The 14897-nt window shown below is 48.8% G+C and overlaps 1 protein-coding gene across 1 annotated transcript in view; it reads left to right on the top strand.

The window, feature by feature from the left end:
* Nucleotides 1-516: 516 nt before the first annotated feature.
* Nucleotides 517-14897, top strand: part of TMEM128 (transmembrane protein 128) — a 31936-nt gene continuing 17555 nt past the window's right edge. The window contains exons 1-2 of the mRNA XM_063923207.1: nt 517-675; nt 14723-14864. Coding sequence (XP_063779277.1) covers nt 576-675; nt 14723-14864 — 242 coding nt within the window. The 5' untranslated portion in view covers nt 517-575. The remainder of the gene's footprint in view (nt 676-14722; nt 14865-14897) is intronic.

The following is a 14897-nucleotide window of genomic DNA, read 5'->3' as shown; positions in this document are numbered from 1 at the left end:
GTCAAGTGTCAAGCTTTGCTCTGTATTCACTTGACACTGTTATATGCGTCCTGACGAAAAGGCCTGCGAGCCTTGAAACGTTGACACAGATGAGTATCTACTAAAGAATTTTTTCTTCACATGTTTATTGGAGTGCCGCCCTTTTCTTATTTATAAGAAACCTGCTGACTATATATAATATATATATATATATATATATATATATATATATATATATATATATATAATGTTAGCCCTTAGGGCCCCCTTGTTTTAAGTACCCCGGGCCCCCCGAAGCCTTAATCCGGATCTGCATGTGTGGCCAAACAGCTGGTTTCTGTGCTGTGCACTGATTATTACTACATTACAGAGAGACAACTAGGACAGGGGAAAGGTCCTCTGCACGAAGAGAATCTAGACCTAGGGCAGGAGCGGAGGCAGCGGCGGAGGCGGAGGCAGCGGCAGCAGCATGACACACTAGGCGCCGCCCCCTCACTCGCAGTCCCGCTGTCAGTCACACAGAGCGGCCCATAGCCCCGCCGCCTCCATAGCAACCAGTGTCAGTGGCGTCACATCCGGGAAACTGTCTCTCCAAGATGGCGGCGATGTGGGAAGACAGGGATTTACAGGGAATACGCCAACGCTTCCAGTTGCAGGCGGATAGTTTACTGAGGGAAGCTGGGGCCTCGGAGGCCGGTGTGTATCAGCACTGTCCCTGTGGGGTTTAGCAGTGTTTACAGCGCTAGTCTCGCAGGGAAATGTATGTAGGACAAGCGTGGGCACTATATGCTGCTGCACTCTGCTTCCACCTTTCTCCAGTATGCCACTTTATATAGTCTACTCTGTGTTGTTAGTTTCCAGAGAAATGCAAATCCATTTACTAGAATTACAGGAAAAGGACATTTTGGAGAAAGGTGTGTTATAGAAATAACTGGAAGTAACACTTTATGATACAGTCTAAAGCTAAGCTGGGTACACATTGGGACAATGGAGCAAATTCAGACCTGATCGTAGGTGTCTTAAATTTAGCACATCTACAATCAGCTTCCCTGACATGTGGGGGGACGCCCAGCACAGGGCTAGTCCGCCCCGCATGTCAGTCCCTGCCCCGTTGCACCAGTACAAAAGCATTGCACAGCGGCGATGCTTTTGTGCTGGAAAAGTAGCTCCCAGCCAGCGCAGCTTCTGCACGCTGGCAGGGAGCATCTCGCCGCTGCTTGGGTTGCAGCGGCTGTGTGTGATATCACGCAGACGCTGCGGCCTGCCCCCGCCCCCCCCCATCGCCCGGGCATGCCTGCGTTGCCTGGACCATGCCACCTAAATGGCGCCGGCCCGCCCCCTTACGCCCAGTGACCGCCTTTGCCTATTACTCAGGCAGAGGCGATCGCAGGGCTGAGACAGCCGTTGGCTGTCTGGCATGCGCCAGCGCATGCCCAGTTCAGACCTGATCGCTGCTGTGCGAAAACGCACAGCAGCAATCAGGTCTGAATCAACCCCAATGTGTCCCAGCGGATATGTCGGCCTGAAGAGCTGACTTATCAGATCCTGGCCACACAATGGGGCAGATGTATTAATCCTGGAGAAGGGATAAACCAGTGATAAGTGCAAGGTGATAACGCACCAGCCAGTCAGCTCCTAACTATCATTTCTCTGACGTCCTAGTGGATGCTGGGGACTCCGAAAGGACCATGGGGAATAGCGGCTCCGCAGGAGACTGGGCACAAAAGTAAAAGCTTTAGGACTACCTGGTGTGCACTGGCTCCTCCCCCTATGACCCTCCTCCAAGCCTCAGTTAGATTTTTGTGCCCGAACGAGAAGGGTGCTCACTAGGTGGCTCTCCTGAGCTGCTTAGTAAAAAAGTTTAAGTATAGGTTTTTTATTTTCAGTGAATCCTGCTGGCAACAGGTTCACTGCACCGAGGGACTTAGGGGAGAAGAAGCGAACTCACCTGCGTGCAGAGTGGATTGGGCTTCTTAGGCTACTGGACATTAGCTCCAGAGGGACGATCACAGGCCCAGCCATGGATGGGTCCCAGAGCCGCGCCGCCGGCCCCCTTACAGAGCCAGAAGACTGAAGAGGTCCGGAAAATCGGCGGCAGAAGACGTCCTGTCTTCAATAAGGTAGCGCACAGCACCGCAGCTGTGCGCCATTGCTCTCAGCACACTTCACACTCCGGTCACTGAGGGTGCAGGGCGCTGGGGGGGGGGGGGCGCCCTGAGACGCAATAAAAACACCTTATATGGCAAAAAATACATCACATATAGCTCCTGGGCTATATGGATGCATTTAACCCCTGCCAATTTTTCCTTAAAAAAGCGGGAGAAAGGCCGCCGAGAAGGGGGCGGAGCCTATCTCCTCAGCACACTGGCGCCATTTTTCCTCACAGCTCCGTTGGAGGGAAGCTCCCTGACTCTCCCCTGCAGTCCTGCACTACAGAAACAGGGTAAAACAAGAGAGGGGGGGCACTAATTTGGCAGATAAATCTATACAGCAGCTATATAAGGGAAAAACACTTATATAAGGTTATCCCTGTATATATATATATAGCGCTCTGGTGTGTGCTGGCAAACTCTCCCTCTGTCTCCCCAAAGGGCTAGTGGGGTCCTGTCCTCTATCAGAGCATTCCCTGTGTGTGTGCTGTGTGTCGGTACGTTGTGTCGACATGTATGAGGAGGAAAATGGTATGGAGGCGGAGCAATTGCCTGTAATAGTGATGTCACCCCCTAGGGAGTCGACACCTGACTGGATGGTCTTATGGAAGGAATTACGTGATAGTGTCAGCACTTTACAAAAGACTGTTGATGACATGAGACAGCCGGCAAATCAGTTATTACCTGTACAGGCGTCTCAAACACCGTCAGGGGCTCTAAAGCGCCCGTTACCTCAGATGGTCGACACAGACCCAGACACGGACACTGACTCCAGTGTCGACGGTGAGGAAACAAACGTATTTTCCAGTAGGGCCACACGTTACATGATCACGGCAATGAAGGAGGTTTTGAACATTTCTGATACTACAAGTACCACAAAAAAGGGCATTATGTGGGGTGTGAAAAAACTACCCGTAGTTTTTCCTGAATCAGATGAATTAAATGAGGTGTGTGATGAAGCGTGGGTTTCCCCCGATAAAAAACTGCTAATTTCTAAAAAATTATTGGCATTATACCCTTTCCCGCCAGAGGTTAGGGCGCGTTGGGAAACACCCCCTAGGGTAGATAAGGCGCTCACACGCTTATCAAAACAAGTGGCGTTACCGTCTCCTGATACGGCCGCCCTCAAGGAACCAGCTGATAGGAAGCTGGAAAATATCCTAAAAAGTATATACACACATACTGGTATTATACTGCGACCAGCAATCGCCTCAGCCTGGATGTGCAGTGCTGGGGTGGCTTGGTCGGATTCCCTGACTGAAAATATTGATACCCTGGACAGGGACAGTATATTATTGACTATAGAGCATTTAAAGGATGCATTTCTATATATGCGAGATGCACAGAGGGATATTTGCAGTCTGGCATCAAGAGTAAGTGCGCTGTCCATTTCTGCCAGAAGAGGGTTATGGACGCGACAGTGGTCAGGTGATGCGGATTCCAAACGGCATATGGAAGTATTGCCGTATAAAGGGGAGGAGTTATTTGAGGTCGGTCTATCGGACCTGGTGGCCACGGCAACGGCTGGGAAATCCACCTTTTTACCCCAGGTCACCTCTCAGCAGAAAAAGACACCGTCTTTTCAGGCTCAGTCCTTTCGTCCCCATAAGGGCAAGCGGGCAAAAGGCCACTCATATCTGCCCCGGGGCAGAGGAAGGGGAAAAAGACTGAAGCAGGCAGCCTCTTCCCAGGAACAGAAGCCCTCCCCCGCTTCTGCCAAGTCCTCAGCATGACGCTGGGGACTTACAAGCGGACTCAGGCACGGTGGGGGCCCGTCTCAAGAATTTCAGCGCGCAGTGGGCTCACTCGCAAGTGGACCCCTGGATCCTGCAGGTAGTATCTCAGGGGTACAAATTGGAATTCGAGACGTCTCCCCCTCGCCGGTTCCTGAAGTCTGCTTTACCAACGTCTCCCTCCGACAGGGAGGCGGTATTGGAAGCCATTCACAAGCTGTATTCCCAGCAGGTGATAATCAAGGTACCCCTCCTACAACAGGGAAAGGGGTATTATTCCACGCTGTTTGTGGTACCGAAGCCGGACGGCTCGGTGAGACCTATTTTAAATCTGAAATCCTTGAACACTTACATACAAAGGTTCAAATTCAAGATGGAGTCACTCAGAGCAGTGATAGCGAACCTGGAAGAAGGGGACTATATGGTGTCTCTGGACATCAAGGATGCTTACCTCCATGTCCCAATTTGCCCTTCTCACCAAGGGTACCTCAGGATTGTGGTACAGAACTGTCACTATCAGTTTCAGACGCTGCCGTTTGGATTGTCCACGGCACCCCGGGTCTTTACCAAGGTAATGGCCGAAATGATGATTCTTCTTCGAAGAAAAGGCGTCTTAACTATCCCTTACTTGGACGATCTCCTGATAAGGGCAAGGTCCAGAGAACAGTTAGAGGTCGGAGTAGCACTATCTCAAGTAGTACTACGACAGCACGGGTGGATTCTAAATATTCCAAAATCGCAGCTGATTCCGACGACACGTCTGCTGTTCCTAGGGATGATTCTGGACACAGTACAGAAAAAGGTGTTTCTCCCGGAGGAGAAAGCCAGGGAGTTATCCGACCTAGTCAGGAACCTCCTAAAACCAGGCCAAGTGTCAGTGCATCAATGCACAAGGGTCCTGGGAAAAATGGTGGCTTCTTACGAAGCGATTCCATTCGGCAGATTCCACGCAAGAACTTTTCAGTGGGATCTGCTGGACAAATGGTCCGGATCGCATCTTCAAATGCATCAGCGGATAACCCTGTCTGAGAAAGCTGCAGGTTCTGCAGCGAAACGCGTCAGATGTTTTGATTTCTGGATCACCCTCATCAACTGGGCGCTACACTTATCATATCCGGATCTTTAGTGGACTTATACGAACTGCGCCAAAAGGAATAGGTGAACAACTTGCCAATTGGTAACACAGCCCTACTACTCAGCATTGAGGACTCCGCACACTGGTGAGGATATAAGAGTGATTTGGTTCTACCCACTAAAAGGGACGCTATCCAGAGAACCCCCTCCTCCAGCGGTAATTATACTGTGGCATTGCAGCCATCAGGACTGTACTAAAAAGTTTACCCAATTCCAATACTATCAACAATTAGTCCACACAAATTAAGAAATACGGATAAGTGTAATTAAGGTAGCTCCATGGTGATTCCGTTCTGCTGTAATTTTATCATTCTCATTTGTTGTTAATTTTATTGATACATTTTATGTATTTTAATAAATCATTGTTCTTTTTTCACCATAATCCATTCAGCTCCACGTGTCCCTATCTCCACCACAATTAATGAATGTAATTGCTGAAATCTTTTTAACATATAGCGCTGCTATCTTTGTTTGTTGTTTATTGTCTATAGTGTTCATAGGATTGACTATACCTGTTATATAGCAGCTGCTACAATTAGAACACCAGCCCAACCTGCGCCCGATTTTTTAACTTCGGTTAAAGTTTCTACATTTTTTGCATCAGCGGATAACCCTGTCTCCAAGGACAAGGGTGTCTCTCCTGTGGTGGTTACAGAGTGCTCATCTTCTAGAGGGCCGCAGATTCGGCATTCAGGACTGGGTCCTGGTGACCACGGATGCCAGCCTGAGAGGCTGGGGAGCAGTCACACAGGGAAAAAATTTCCAGGGCTTGTGGTCAAGCATGGAAACGTCACTTCACATAAATATCCTGGAACTAAGGGCCATTTACAATGCCCTAAGTCAGGCAAGGCCTCTGCTTCAGGGTCAGCCGGTGTTGATCCAGTCGGACAACATCACGGCAGTCGCCCACGTAAACAGACAGGGCGGCACAAGAAGCAGGAGGGCAATGACGGAAGTTGCAAGGATTCTTCGCTGGGCGGAAAATCATGTGATAGCACTGTCAGCAGTGTTCATTCCGGGAGTGGACAACTGGGAAGCAGACTTCCTCAGCAGACACGACCTCCACCCGGGAGAGTGGGGACTTCACCCAGAAGTCTTCCACATGATTGTGAACCGTTGGGAAAAACCAAAGGTGGACATGATGGCGTCCCGCCTCAACAAAAAACTGGACAGATATTGCGCCAGGTCAAGGGACCCTCAGGCAATAGCTGTGGACGCTCTGGTAACACCGTGGGTGTACCAGTCAGTGTATGTGTTCCCTCCTCTGCCTCTCATACCCAAGGTACTGAGAATCATAAGAAGGAGAGGGGTAAGGACTATACTCGTGGCTCCGGATTGGCCAAGAAGGACTTGGTACCCGGAACTTCAAGAGATGCTCACGGAAGACCCGTGGCCTCTACCTCTAAGAAAGGACCTGCTCCAGCAGGGACCCTGTCTGTTCCAAGACTTACCGCGGCTGCGTTTGACGGCATGGCGGTTGAACGCCGGATCCTGAAGGAAAAAGGCATTCCGGATGAAGTCATCCCTACCCTGATCAAAGCCAGGAAGGATGTAACTGTGCAACATTATCACCGTATTTGGCGTAAATATGTTGCGTGGTGTGAGGCCAGGAAGGCCCCTACAGAGGAATTTCAACTGGGTCGTTTCCTGCATTTCCTGCAAACAGGACTGTCTATGGGCCTAAAATTAGGGTCCATTAAGGTTCAAATTTCGGCCCTGTCGATATTCTTCCAAAAAGAACTAGCTTCAGTTCCTGAAGTTCAGACGTTTGTCAAGGGGGTACTGTATATACAGCCTCCTTTTGTGCCTCCAGTGGCACCTTGGGATCTCAATGTAGTTTTGGGGTTCCTAAAATCACATTGGTTTGAACCACTCACCACTGTGGACTTAAAATATCTCACATGGAAAGTGGTAATGCTGTTAGCCCTGGCTTCAGCCAGGCGTGTCTCAGAATTGGCGGCTTTATCCTATAAAAGCCCTTACCTAATTTTTCATACGGACAGGGCAGAATTGAGGACTCGTCCCCAATTTCTCCCTAAGGTGGTTTCAGCGTTTCACTTAAACCAGCCTATTGTGGTACCTGCGGCTACTAGGGACTTGGAGGATTCCAAGTTGCTGGACGTAGTCAGGGTCCTGAAAATATGTTTCCAGGACGGCTGGAGTCAGAAAATCTGACTCGCTGTTTATCCTGTATGCACCCAACAAGCTGGGTGCTCCTGCTTCTAAGCAGACTATTGCTCGTTGGATTTGTAGTACAATTCAGCTTGCACATTCTGTGGCAGGCCTGCCACAGCCAAAATCTGTAAAAGCCCATTGCACACGAAAAGTGGGCTCATCTTGGGCGGCTGCCCGAGGGGTCTCGGCTTTACAACTTTGCCGAGCAGCTACTTGGTCAGGGGCAAACACGTTTGCTAAATTCTACAAATTTGATACCCTGGCTGAGGAGGACCTGGAGTTCTCTCATTCGGTGCTGCAGAGTCATCCGCACTCTCCCGCCCGTTTGGGAGCTTTGGTATAATCCCCATGGTCCTTTCGGAGTCCCCAGCATCCACTAGGACGTCAGAGAAAATAAGAATTTACTCACCGATAATTCTATTTCTCATAGTCCGTAGTGGATGCTGGGCGCCCATCCCAAGTGCGGATTGTCTGCAATACTTGTACATAGTTATTATTGTTGTGAGCCATCTTTTCAGAGGCTCCTCTGTTATCATGCTGTTAACTGGGTTCAGATCACAAGTTGTACGGTGTGATTGGTGTGGCTGGTATGAGTCTTACCCGGGATTCAAAATCCTTCCTTATTGTGTACGCTCGTCCGGGCACAGTATCCTAACTGAGGCTTGGAGGAGGGTCATAGGGGGAGGAGCCAGTGCACACCAGGTAGTCCTAAAGCTTTTACTTTTGTGCCCAGTCTCCTGCGGAGCCGCTATTCCCCATGGTCCTTTCGGAGTCCCCAGCATCCACTACGGACTATGAGAAATAGAATTATCGGTAAGTAAATTCTTATTTTTTCAAATCCATAATGATGGGCTGGTGCGTTATCACCTTGCACTTATCACTGCTTTATCCCTTCTCCAGGTTAATACATCTGCCCCATTGAATGATGTAATGTAGGTCGGTTGCTAGCTTTATCAAAAGGTTTGATGTGCAGTACATCAAGCTGGTGACGATGCTAGCAACCGCGGGCATCCGCATATTGGGAAAACACAGCGATATGCCCTATATGTCATTCCGAATTGGCCCAAAACAACATATAGGACTAATATCTGCTTAAGGGAGCAATTTAATTGTTTTGGGCGTCCATTAATTATCGTGCTTGTTGCATCCAAAAGCACTGCGTTTAACCGGTCAACTGGCTACACCTCTCTAAAGTTAGGGCAACCAAACCACAAACTTTTTGCACATTTCTGCTGCCACCTCAGGATTCTGCGAGAATATACGTGTACATCTGTAGTAGTGGCGCACGATCGGTGCAACAATTGAATTGATCCATCAGGTGCTCATTAAACAGCTGCACAAAGAATAATTTAATCTAAACCCCCCTGTCCCTTATAGTTTTTAGCTAAAACAGTTTTTATGGTATATTAAGCATGAATGAGTCTGGATATGTCTCCTGCTTCAATACTCAAAGTACATGTGACATTTTAATAGCATGTTCCCTGCTCGCGTGTACACAGGCTGTCTGCTCATAGGGATAGAATCTATCGTCTATCCCAAAGGTTCCCAACTTCAGTCCTCAAGTACCATCAACAAGTCCATGTTTTGTGGATTTCTTTAATCATGCCCCAGTGCGCTAATCTATTTTGCTGGCTCAGTATCTTGCAAACATGGCATTGAGGGTGGAGTTTGAGAACAACAGGGGTAGGTAATGCCCACACGAATTGGCATCACTGTACATGAGATGCAGCAACAGAAGAGATAAGTGGTATTAGGAGCTGTTGTTAACCACAGATGCTAGAAATCAACCCGAATATGCACATATCTAGAGCTGAAAATAATTGTTTCTCTGACGTCCTAGCGGATGCTGGGTACTCCGTAAGGACCATGGGGTATAGACGGGCTCCGCAGGAGACTGGGCACTCTTAAAAGAAAGATTAGGTACTATATCTGGTGTGCACTGGCTCTTCCCTCTATGCCCCTCCTCCAGACCTCAGTTAGTATCTGTGCCCGGCCAGAGCTGGATGCACCCTAGGGGCTCTCCTGAGCTTCCTAGAAAAGAAAGTATTTGTTAGGTTTTTTATTTTCAGTGAGATCTGCTGGCAACAGACTCACTGCTACGTGGGACTGAGGGGAGAGAAGCGAACCTACCTGCTTGCAGCCAGCTTGGGCTTCTAAGGCTACTGGACACCATTAGCTCCAGAGGGATCGAACACAGGCCCAGTCCTCGGTCGTCTGGTCCCGGAGCCGCGCCGCCGTCCCCCTTGCAGAGCCAGAAGAACGAAGAGAAGTTGAAAATCAGCGGCTGAAGACTCCGGTCTTCATTAAGGTAGCGCACAGCACTGCAGCTGTGCGCCATTGCTCCCTTAGCACACCACACACTCCGGTCACTGATAGGTGCAGGGCGCTGGGGGGGGGGCGCCCTGGGAAGCAATTAGATTACCTTACTTGGCGAAAAGCACATAATACAGTCTGATAAACTGTATATGTGCATTAACCCCCGCCATTAAAGTACATAAAAGGACAGAAGCCCGCCGCTGAGGGGGCCGGGCCTTCTTCCTCAGCACACTGGCGCCATTTTCTCTTCACAGCTCAGCTGGAAGGAAGCTCCCCAGGCTCTCCCCTGCAGTATCCTGGTACACAAAGGGCAAAAAAGAGAGGGGGGGCGCATAAATTTAGGCGCAAAACTGTGTATATAAGCTGCTATAGGGGAAAAATCACTCAGTATAGTGTACATCCCTGTATTATATAGCGCTGTGGTGTGTGCTGGCATACTCTCTCTCTGTCTCTCCAAAGGGCCTGGTGGGGGAACTGTCTTCAAATAGAGCATCCCCTGTGTGTGTGGTGTGTCGGTACGCGTGTGTCGACATGTCTGAGGTAAAAGGCTCCTCTAAGGAGGTGATAGAGCGGATATGTGTGTGGGAGGGTGTCTCCGTCGACAACACCGACACCTGTTTGGATATGTGTAAGTGCTGAGGTAAAATTATTGCACAAAAGGTTAGGGAACAGAAAGGAAATCTACCCTGGTCTGTCCCTATGTCACAGAGTCCTTCAGAGTCTCTCTATGTTCACTATCCAAAATAACAAAGTATCGACACGGAGTTTAACTCCACTGTCGACTACGATAATGCAAAGTTACAGCCAAGAGGGCTAAAAGATATTCAATATATGATTATTGGAATAAAAGATGATTTGCATATCACTGATGATTCATCTGTCCCTGACACGAGAGTACACATGTTAAGGGGAAGAATGCTGAGGTAAATTTCCCTCCTCTCATGAGGAAAAAGAGCGGGAATCTCCAGACAAGAGACGGCAGTTTCCCACAAGAGAATTCTCAGGCTGTATCCTTTCCCCACTAGGGCCAGGATGTGTTGAGAATCTTCCCCTTGGGTGTCCTGTTTGCACTAGCTATTCTCAGGGATCCTGCAGATAGTGTGCACATTCTAGTATACTACCCAGACCGGCGATTGTGTCGGCATGGGTTTATAGCGCTGTGGCAGCGTGGACAGGTACCTTATCAGCAGAGATTGAGACCCTAGTATGCATATAAATATTTTAAGTTGCTGTCTTAAGTGATAGATATATAATTATAAAGCATGCCCAAAGGGACATGAGTATACTGGGTCCTAGAGACAAAAGCTATGTCGATTTTTGCTTGACGTGTCCTGTAGAATATACATTGGACAGATGATGCCGACTTAAGAGGCATATGGAAGGCTGAGGATTGTGTGGAGAAAGGTTCTCGGGCCTGGTCTCCACAGCTATAGCTGGTAATTCTGATATTTTGGCTTATATTCCTGCACAGCCTAGGAAAGCACGACATTATTAAATGCAGCTTTTCGAATAAAGAAACAAGAAAGTCTGAGGTGCGTCCTTTCTTGTCAGAGCCGGGGGCAGAGGAAAGAAGCTGTACAACACAGCTAGTCCCCAGGAACAGAAGTCCTCCCCGGCCTCTACAAAAATCCACCGCATGTCGCTGGGGCTCCACAGGCGGAGCTAGGCCCGGTGGGGACACGCCTTCGTAAGTTCAGCCACAAGTGGGTTCACTCCCTGTTAGATCCCTGGGCAATAGAAATTGTATCGCAGGGATACAGGCTGGACTGTGAGAAGATGCCCCCTCACCGAGGACCCGGCGGGCTTCCCCCCAAGAGAGGGAGCCAGTGTTAACTGCAATTCGTAAATTGTATCTTCAACAGGTGGTGGTCAAGGGTCCCCTCCTTCAACAAGAGGGTGTTATTATTCGACCATGTTATAATCCCGAAACCAGACGGTTCGGTTAGACCCATATTGTATTAAAATCCCTGAACATATACCTGAAAAGGTTCAGGTTCAAGATGGAATCGCTAAGAGCGGTCATTGCAAGCCTGAAATGAATCGGGACATAAGGGATGCATACCTTCGTGTCCCCATTTATCCACCTCATCAGGCGTACCTCAGAATTGCGGTACGGGATTGTCATTACCAATTTCACCAAGGTAATGGCGGATATGATGGTGCTCCTGCGGAAGCAAGGTGTCACTATTATCACATACTTGGATGATCTCCTCATAAAAGCGAGATCAAGAGAGCAGTTGCTGGACAGCGTATCACCTTCTCTGGAAGTGAAACGGCAACACGACTGGATTCTATATATTCCGAAGTCGCAGTTGGTTCCTACAGCTCATCTGCCTCGCCTAGGCATGATCCTAGACACAGACCAGAAGAGGGTTTATCTCCCGATAGAGAGAGCTCAGGAGCTCATGACACTGGTCAGGAATCCATTGAAAACCAAAACAGGTGTCAGTGCATCACTGCACTCGAGTCCTGGGAAGGATGATGGCATCATACGAGGCCATCCCCTTCGGCTGGTTCCATGCAAGGACAATGGAACTTACTGGACAAGTGGTTCGGATCACTTCTTCAGATGCATCGGTTAATCACCCTATCCCCCAGGGCCAGGGTGTCTCTCCTGTGGTGGCTGCGGAGTGCTCACCTTCTCGAGGGCCGCAGATTCGGCATTCAGGACTGGGTCCTGGTGACCACGGATGCAAGCCTCCGAGGGTGGGGGGCAGTTACACAGGGAAGAAAATTCCAAGGTTTGTGGTCAAGCCAACACAACCGGTTCTGATCCAGTCAGACCGCAGGGGCTCATGTAAACCGCCAGGGCGGCACAAGGAGCAGGGTGGCGAGGGTAGAAGCCACCAGAATTCTTCGCTGGGCAGAGAATCAAGTAAGCGCACTGTCAGCAGTGTTCATTCCGGGAGTGGACACGACCTCCACCCGGGAAAGTGGTGACTTCATCAGGAAGTCTTCACGCAGTTTTGCAAATAGATGGAAACTGCCTCAGGTGGACTACATGGCGTCCCACCTCAATAAAAAGATAAAAAAGGTTTTACGCTGTGTCAAGGGACTCTCAGGCGATAGCTGTGGTCGCACTAGTAACACCGTGGGTGTTCCAGTCGGTCTATATATTCCCTCCTCTTCCTCTCAGACCCAAGGGCTGAGAATTGTAATAAACGGAGGAGTGTGAACAATATTCTTTGCTCCGGGTTGGCCAAGAAGGACTCGGTACCCGGAACTGCAAGAAATGCTCTCAGAGGACCCATGGCCTCTGCCTCTCAGTCAGGACATGTTGCAACAGGGACCCTGTCTGATCCAAGACTTACCGCGGCTGCGTTGGACGGCATGGCAGTTGAACGCCGGATCCTAGCGGAAAAGGGCATTCCGGATGCAGTTATTCCTACCCTGATAAAGGCTAGGAAAGACGTGACAGCAAGACTTTTTCACTGTATATGGCGAAAATAGGTTGCTTGGTGTGTGGCCGGGAAGGCCCTACAGAGGAATTCCAGGGGGGTCGATTCCTGCACTTCCTACAGTCAGGAGTGACTATGGGCCTAAAATTAGGATCCATAAAGGCCAAGATTTCGGCCCTATCCCTTTTTCTCTCAAAAAGAACTGGCTTCACTGCCTGAAGTTCGGACGTTGTTACAGGGGTGTTGCATATTCAGCCCCTTTTGTGCCTCCAGTGGCACCTTGGGATCTTAACGTGTGTTGGATTCCTAAAATCCCACTGGTTTGAGCCACTTAAGACCGTGGAGCTAAAATATCTCACGTGGAAAGTGGTCATGCTTTTGGCCTTAGCTTGGACTAGGCGTGTGTCAGAATTGGCGGCTTTGTCATGTAAAAGCCCATATCTGATCTTCCATATGGAAAGGGCAGAATGGTGGACTCGTCCCCAATTTCTCCCTAAGGTGGTATCATCGTTTCACCAACCTATTGTGGTGCCTGCGGCTACTAAGGACTTGGAGAATTCCAAGTTGCTGGACGTAGTCCGGGCCCTGAAACTTTATATTTCCAGGACGGCTAGAGTCAGAAAAACTGACTCGATATTTATCCTGCATGCACCCAACAAGCTGGGTGCTCCTGCTTCAAAGCAGACTATTGCTCGCTGGATCTGTAGCACGATTCAGCTTGCACATTCTGCGGCTGGACTGCCGCATCCTAAATTAGTAAAAGCCCATTCCACGAGGAAGGTGGGCTCTTCTTGGGCGGCTGCCCGAGGGGTCTCGGCTTTACAACTTTGCCGAGCTGCTACTTGGTCGGGTTCAAACACTTTTGCAAAATTCTACAAGTTTGATACCCTGGCTGAGGAGGACCTTGAGTTTGCTCATTCGGTGCTGCAGAGTCATCCGCACTCTCCCGCCCGTTTGGGAGCTTTGGTATAATCCCCATGGTCCTTACGGAGTACCCAGCATCCACTAGGACGTCAGAGAAAATAAGAATTTACTCACCGGTAATTCTATTTCTCGTAGTCCGTAGTGGATGCTGGGAGCCCGTCCCAAAGTGCGGACTCTCTGCAATACATGTATATAGTTATTGCTTAACTAAAGGGTTATTGTATGAGCCATCTGTTGAGAGAGGCTCAGTTATTGTTCATACTGTTAACTGGGTATAGTTATCACGAGTTGTACGGTGTGATTGGTGTGGCTGGTATGAGTCTTACCCTGGATTCCAAATCCTTTCCTAGTAATGTCAGCTCTTCCGGGCACAGTTTCCCTAACTGAGGTCTGGAGGAGGGGCATAGAGGGAGGAGCCAGTGCACACCAGATATAGTACCTAATCTTTCTTTTAAGAGTGCCCAGTCTCCTGCGGAGCCCGTCTATACCCCATGGTCCTTACGGAGTACCCAGCATCCACTACGGACTACGAGAAATAGAATTACCGGTGAGTAAATTCTTATTTTTTCTAATACCAGTTGACCTATTAATAAATTATTGGTAAGCATACAGACATCAGCCACTCGATATGTATTACGCTTTATCAAGAGATAAAGTGGAGATGGATAAAGAGTGATAAATGACCAGCCAATCAGCACCTGACTCATTTTTAAAACACAGCCTGTAACATGGCAGTTAGAAGCTGATTGGCTGGTCATTTATCACTCTCTATCCATCTCCACTTTATCTCTTGTTAAGGCTTAATACATTTGGGCCATACCTGTTACTGTTTATTCCTGTCCTTTAGCTTCCGCTAAACTGTGATGTGATCGGAATTATTGTGAAAAACGTTTAAACTTAATATGATTCCTAGATACAAATGACGATGAAAAGAAAAAGGAGAAGCCTCTCCCCAGAGTGAATGTCCATTCTGTGTTTTGGATATTGGTGGCAGTTTCGTTGTCTTACTATGTCGATTTCCTTCAAGTTATACAAGAAAACCTACAGGATGGCTGGTATGAGATTATTTTACAGGTGGCTGTACAGTG

The sequence above is a fragment of the Pseudophryne corroboree genome, chromosome 1 (assembly GCF_028390025.1).
Source record: "Pseudophryne corroboree isolate aPseCor3 chromosome 1, aPseCor3.hap2, whole genome shotgun sequence".
NCBI classification, from domain to species: domain Eukaryota; kingdom Metazoa; phylum Chordata; class Amphibia; order Anura; family Myobatrachidae; genus Pseudophryne; species Pseudophryne corroboree.
Note: the sequence above shows the minus strand (reverse complement) of the source record. Positions and strands in the feature narration are given on the sequence as shown.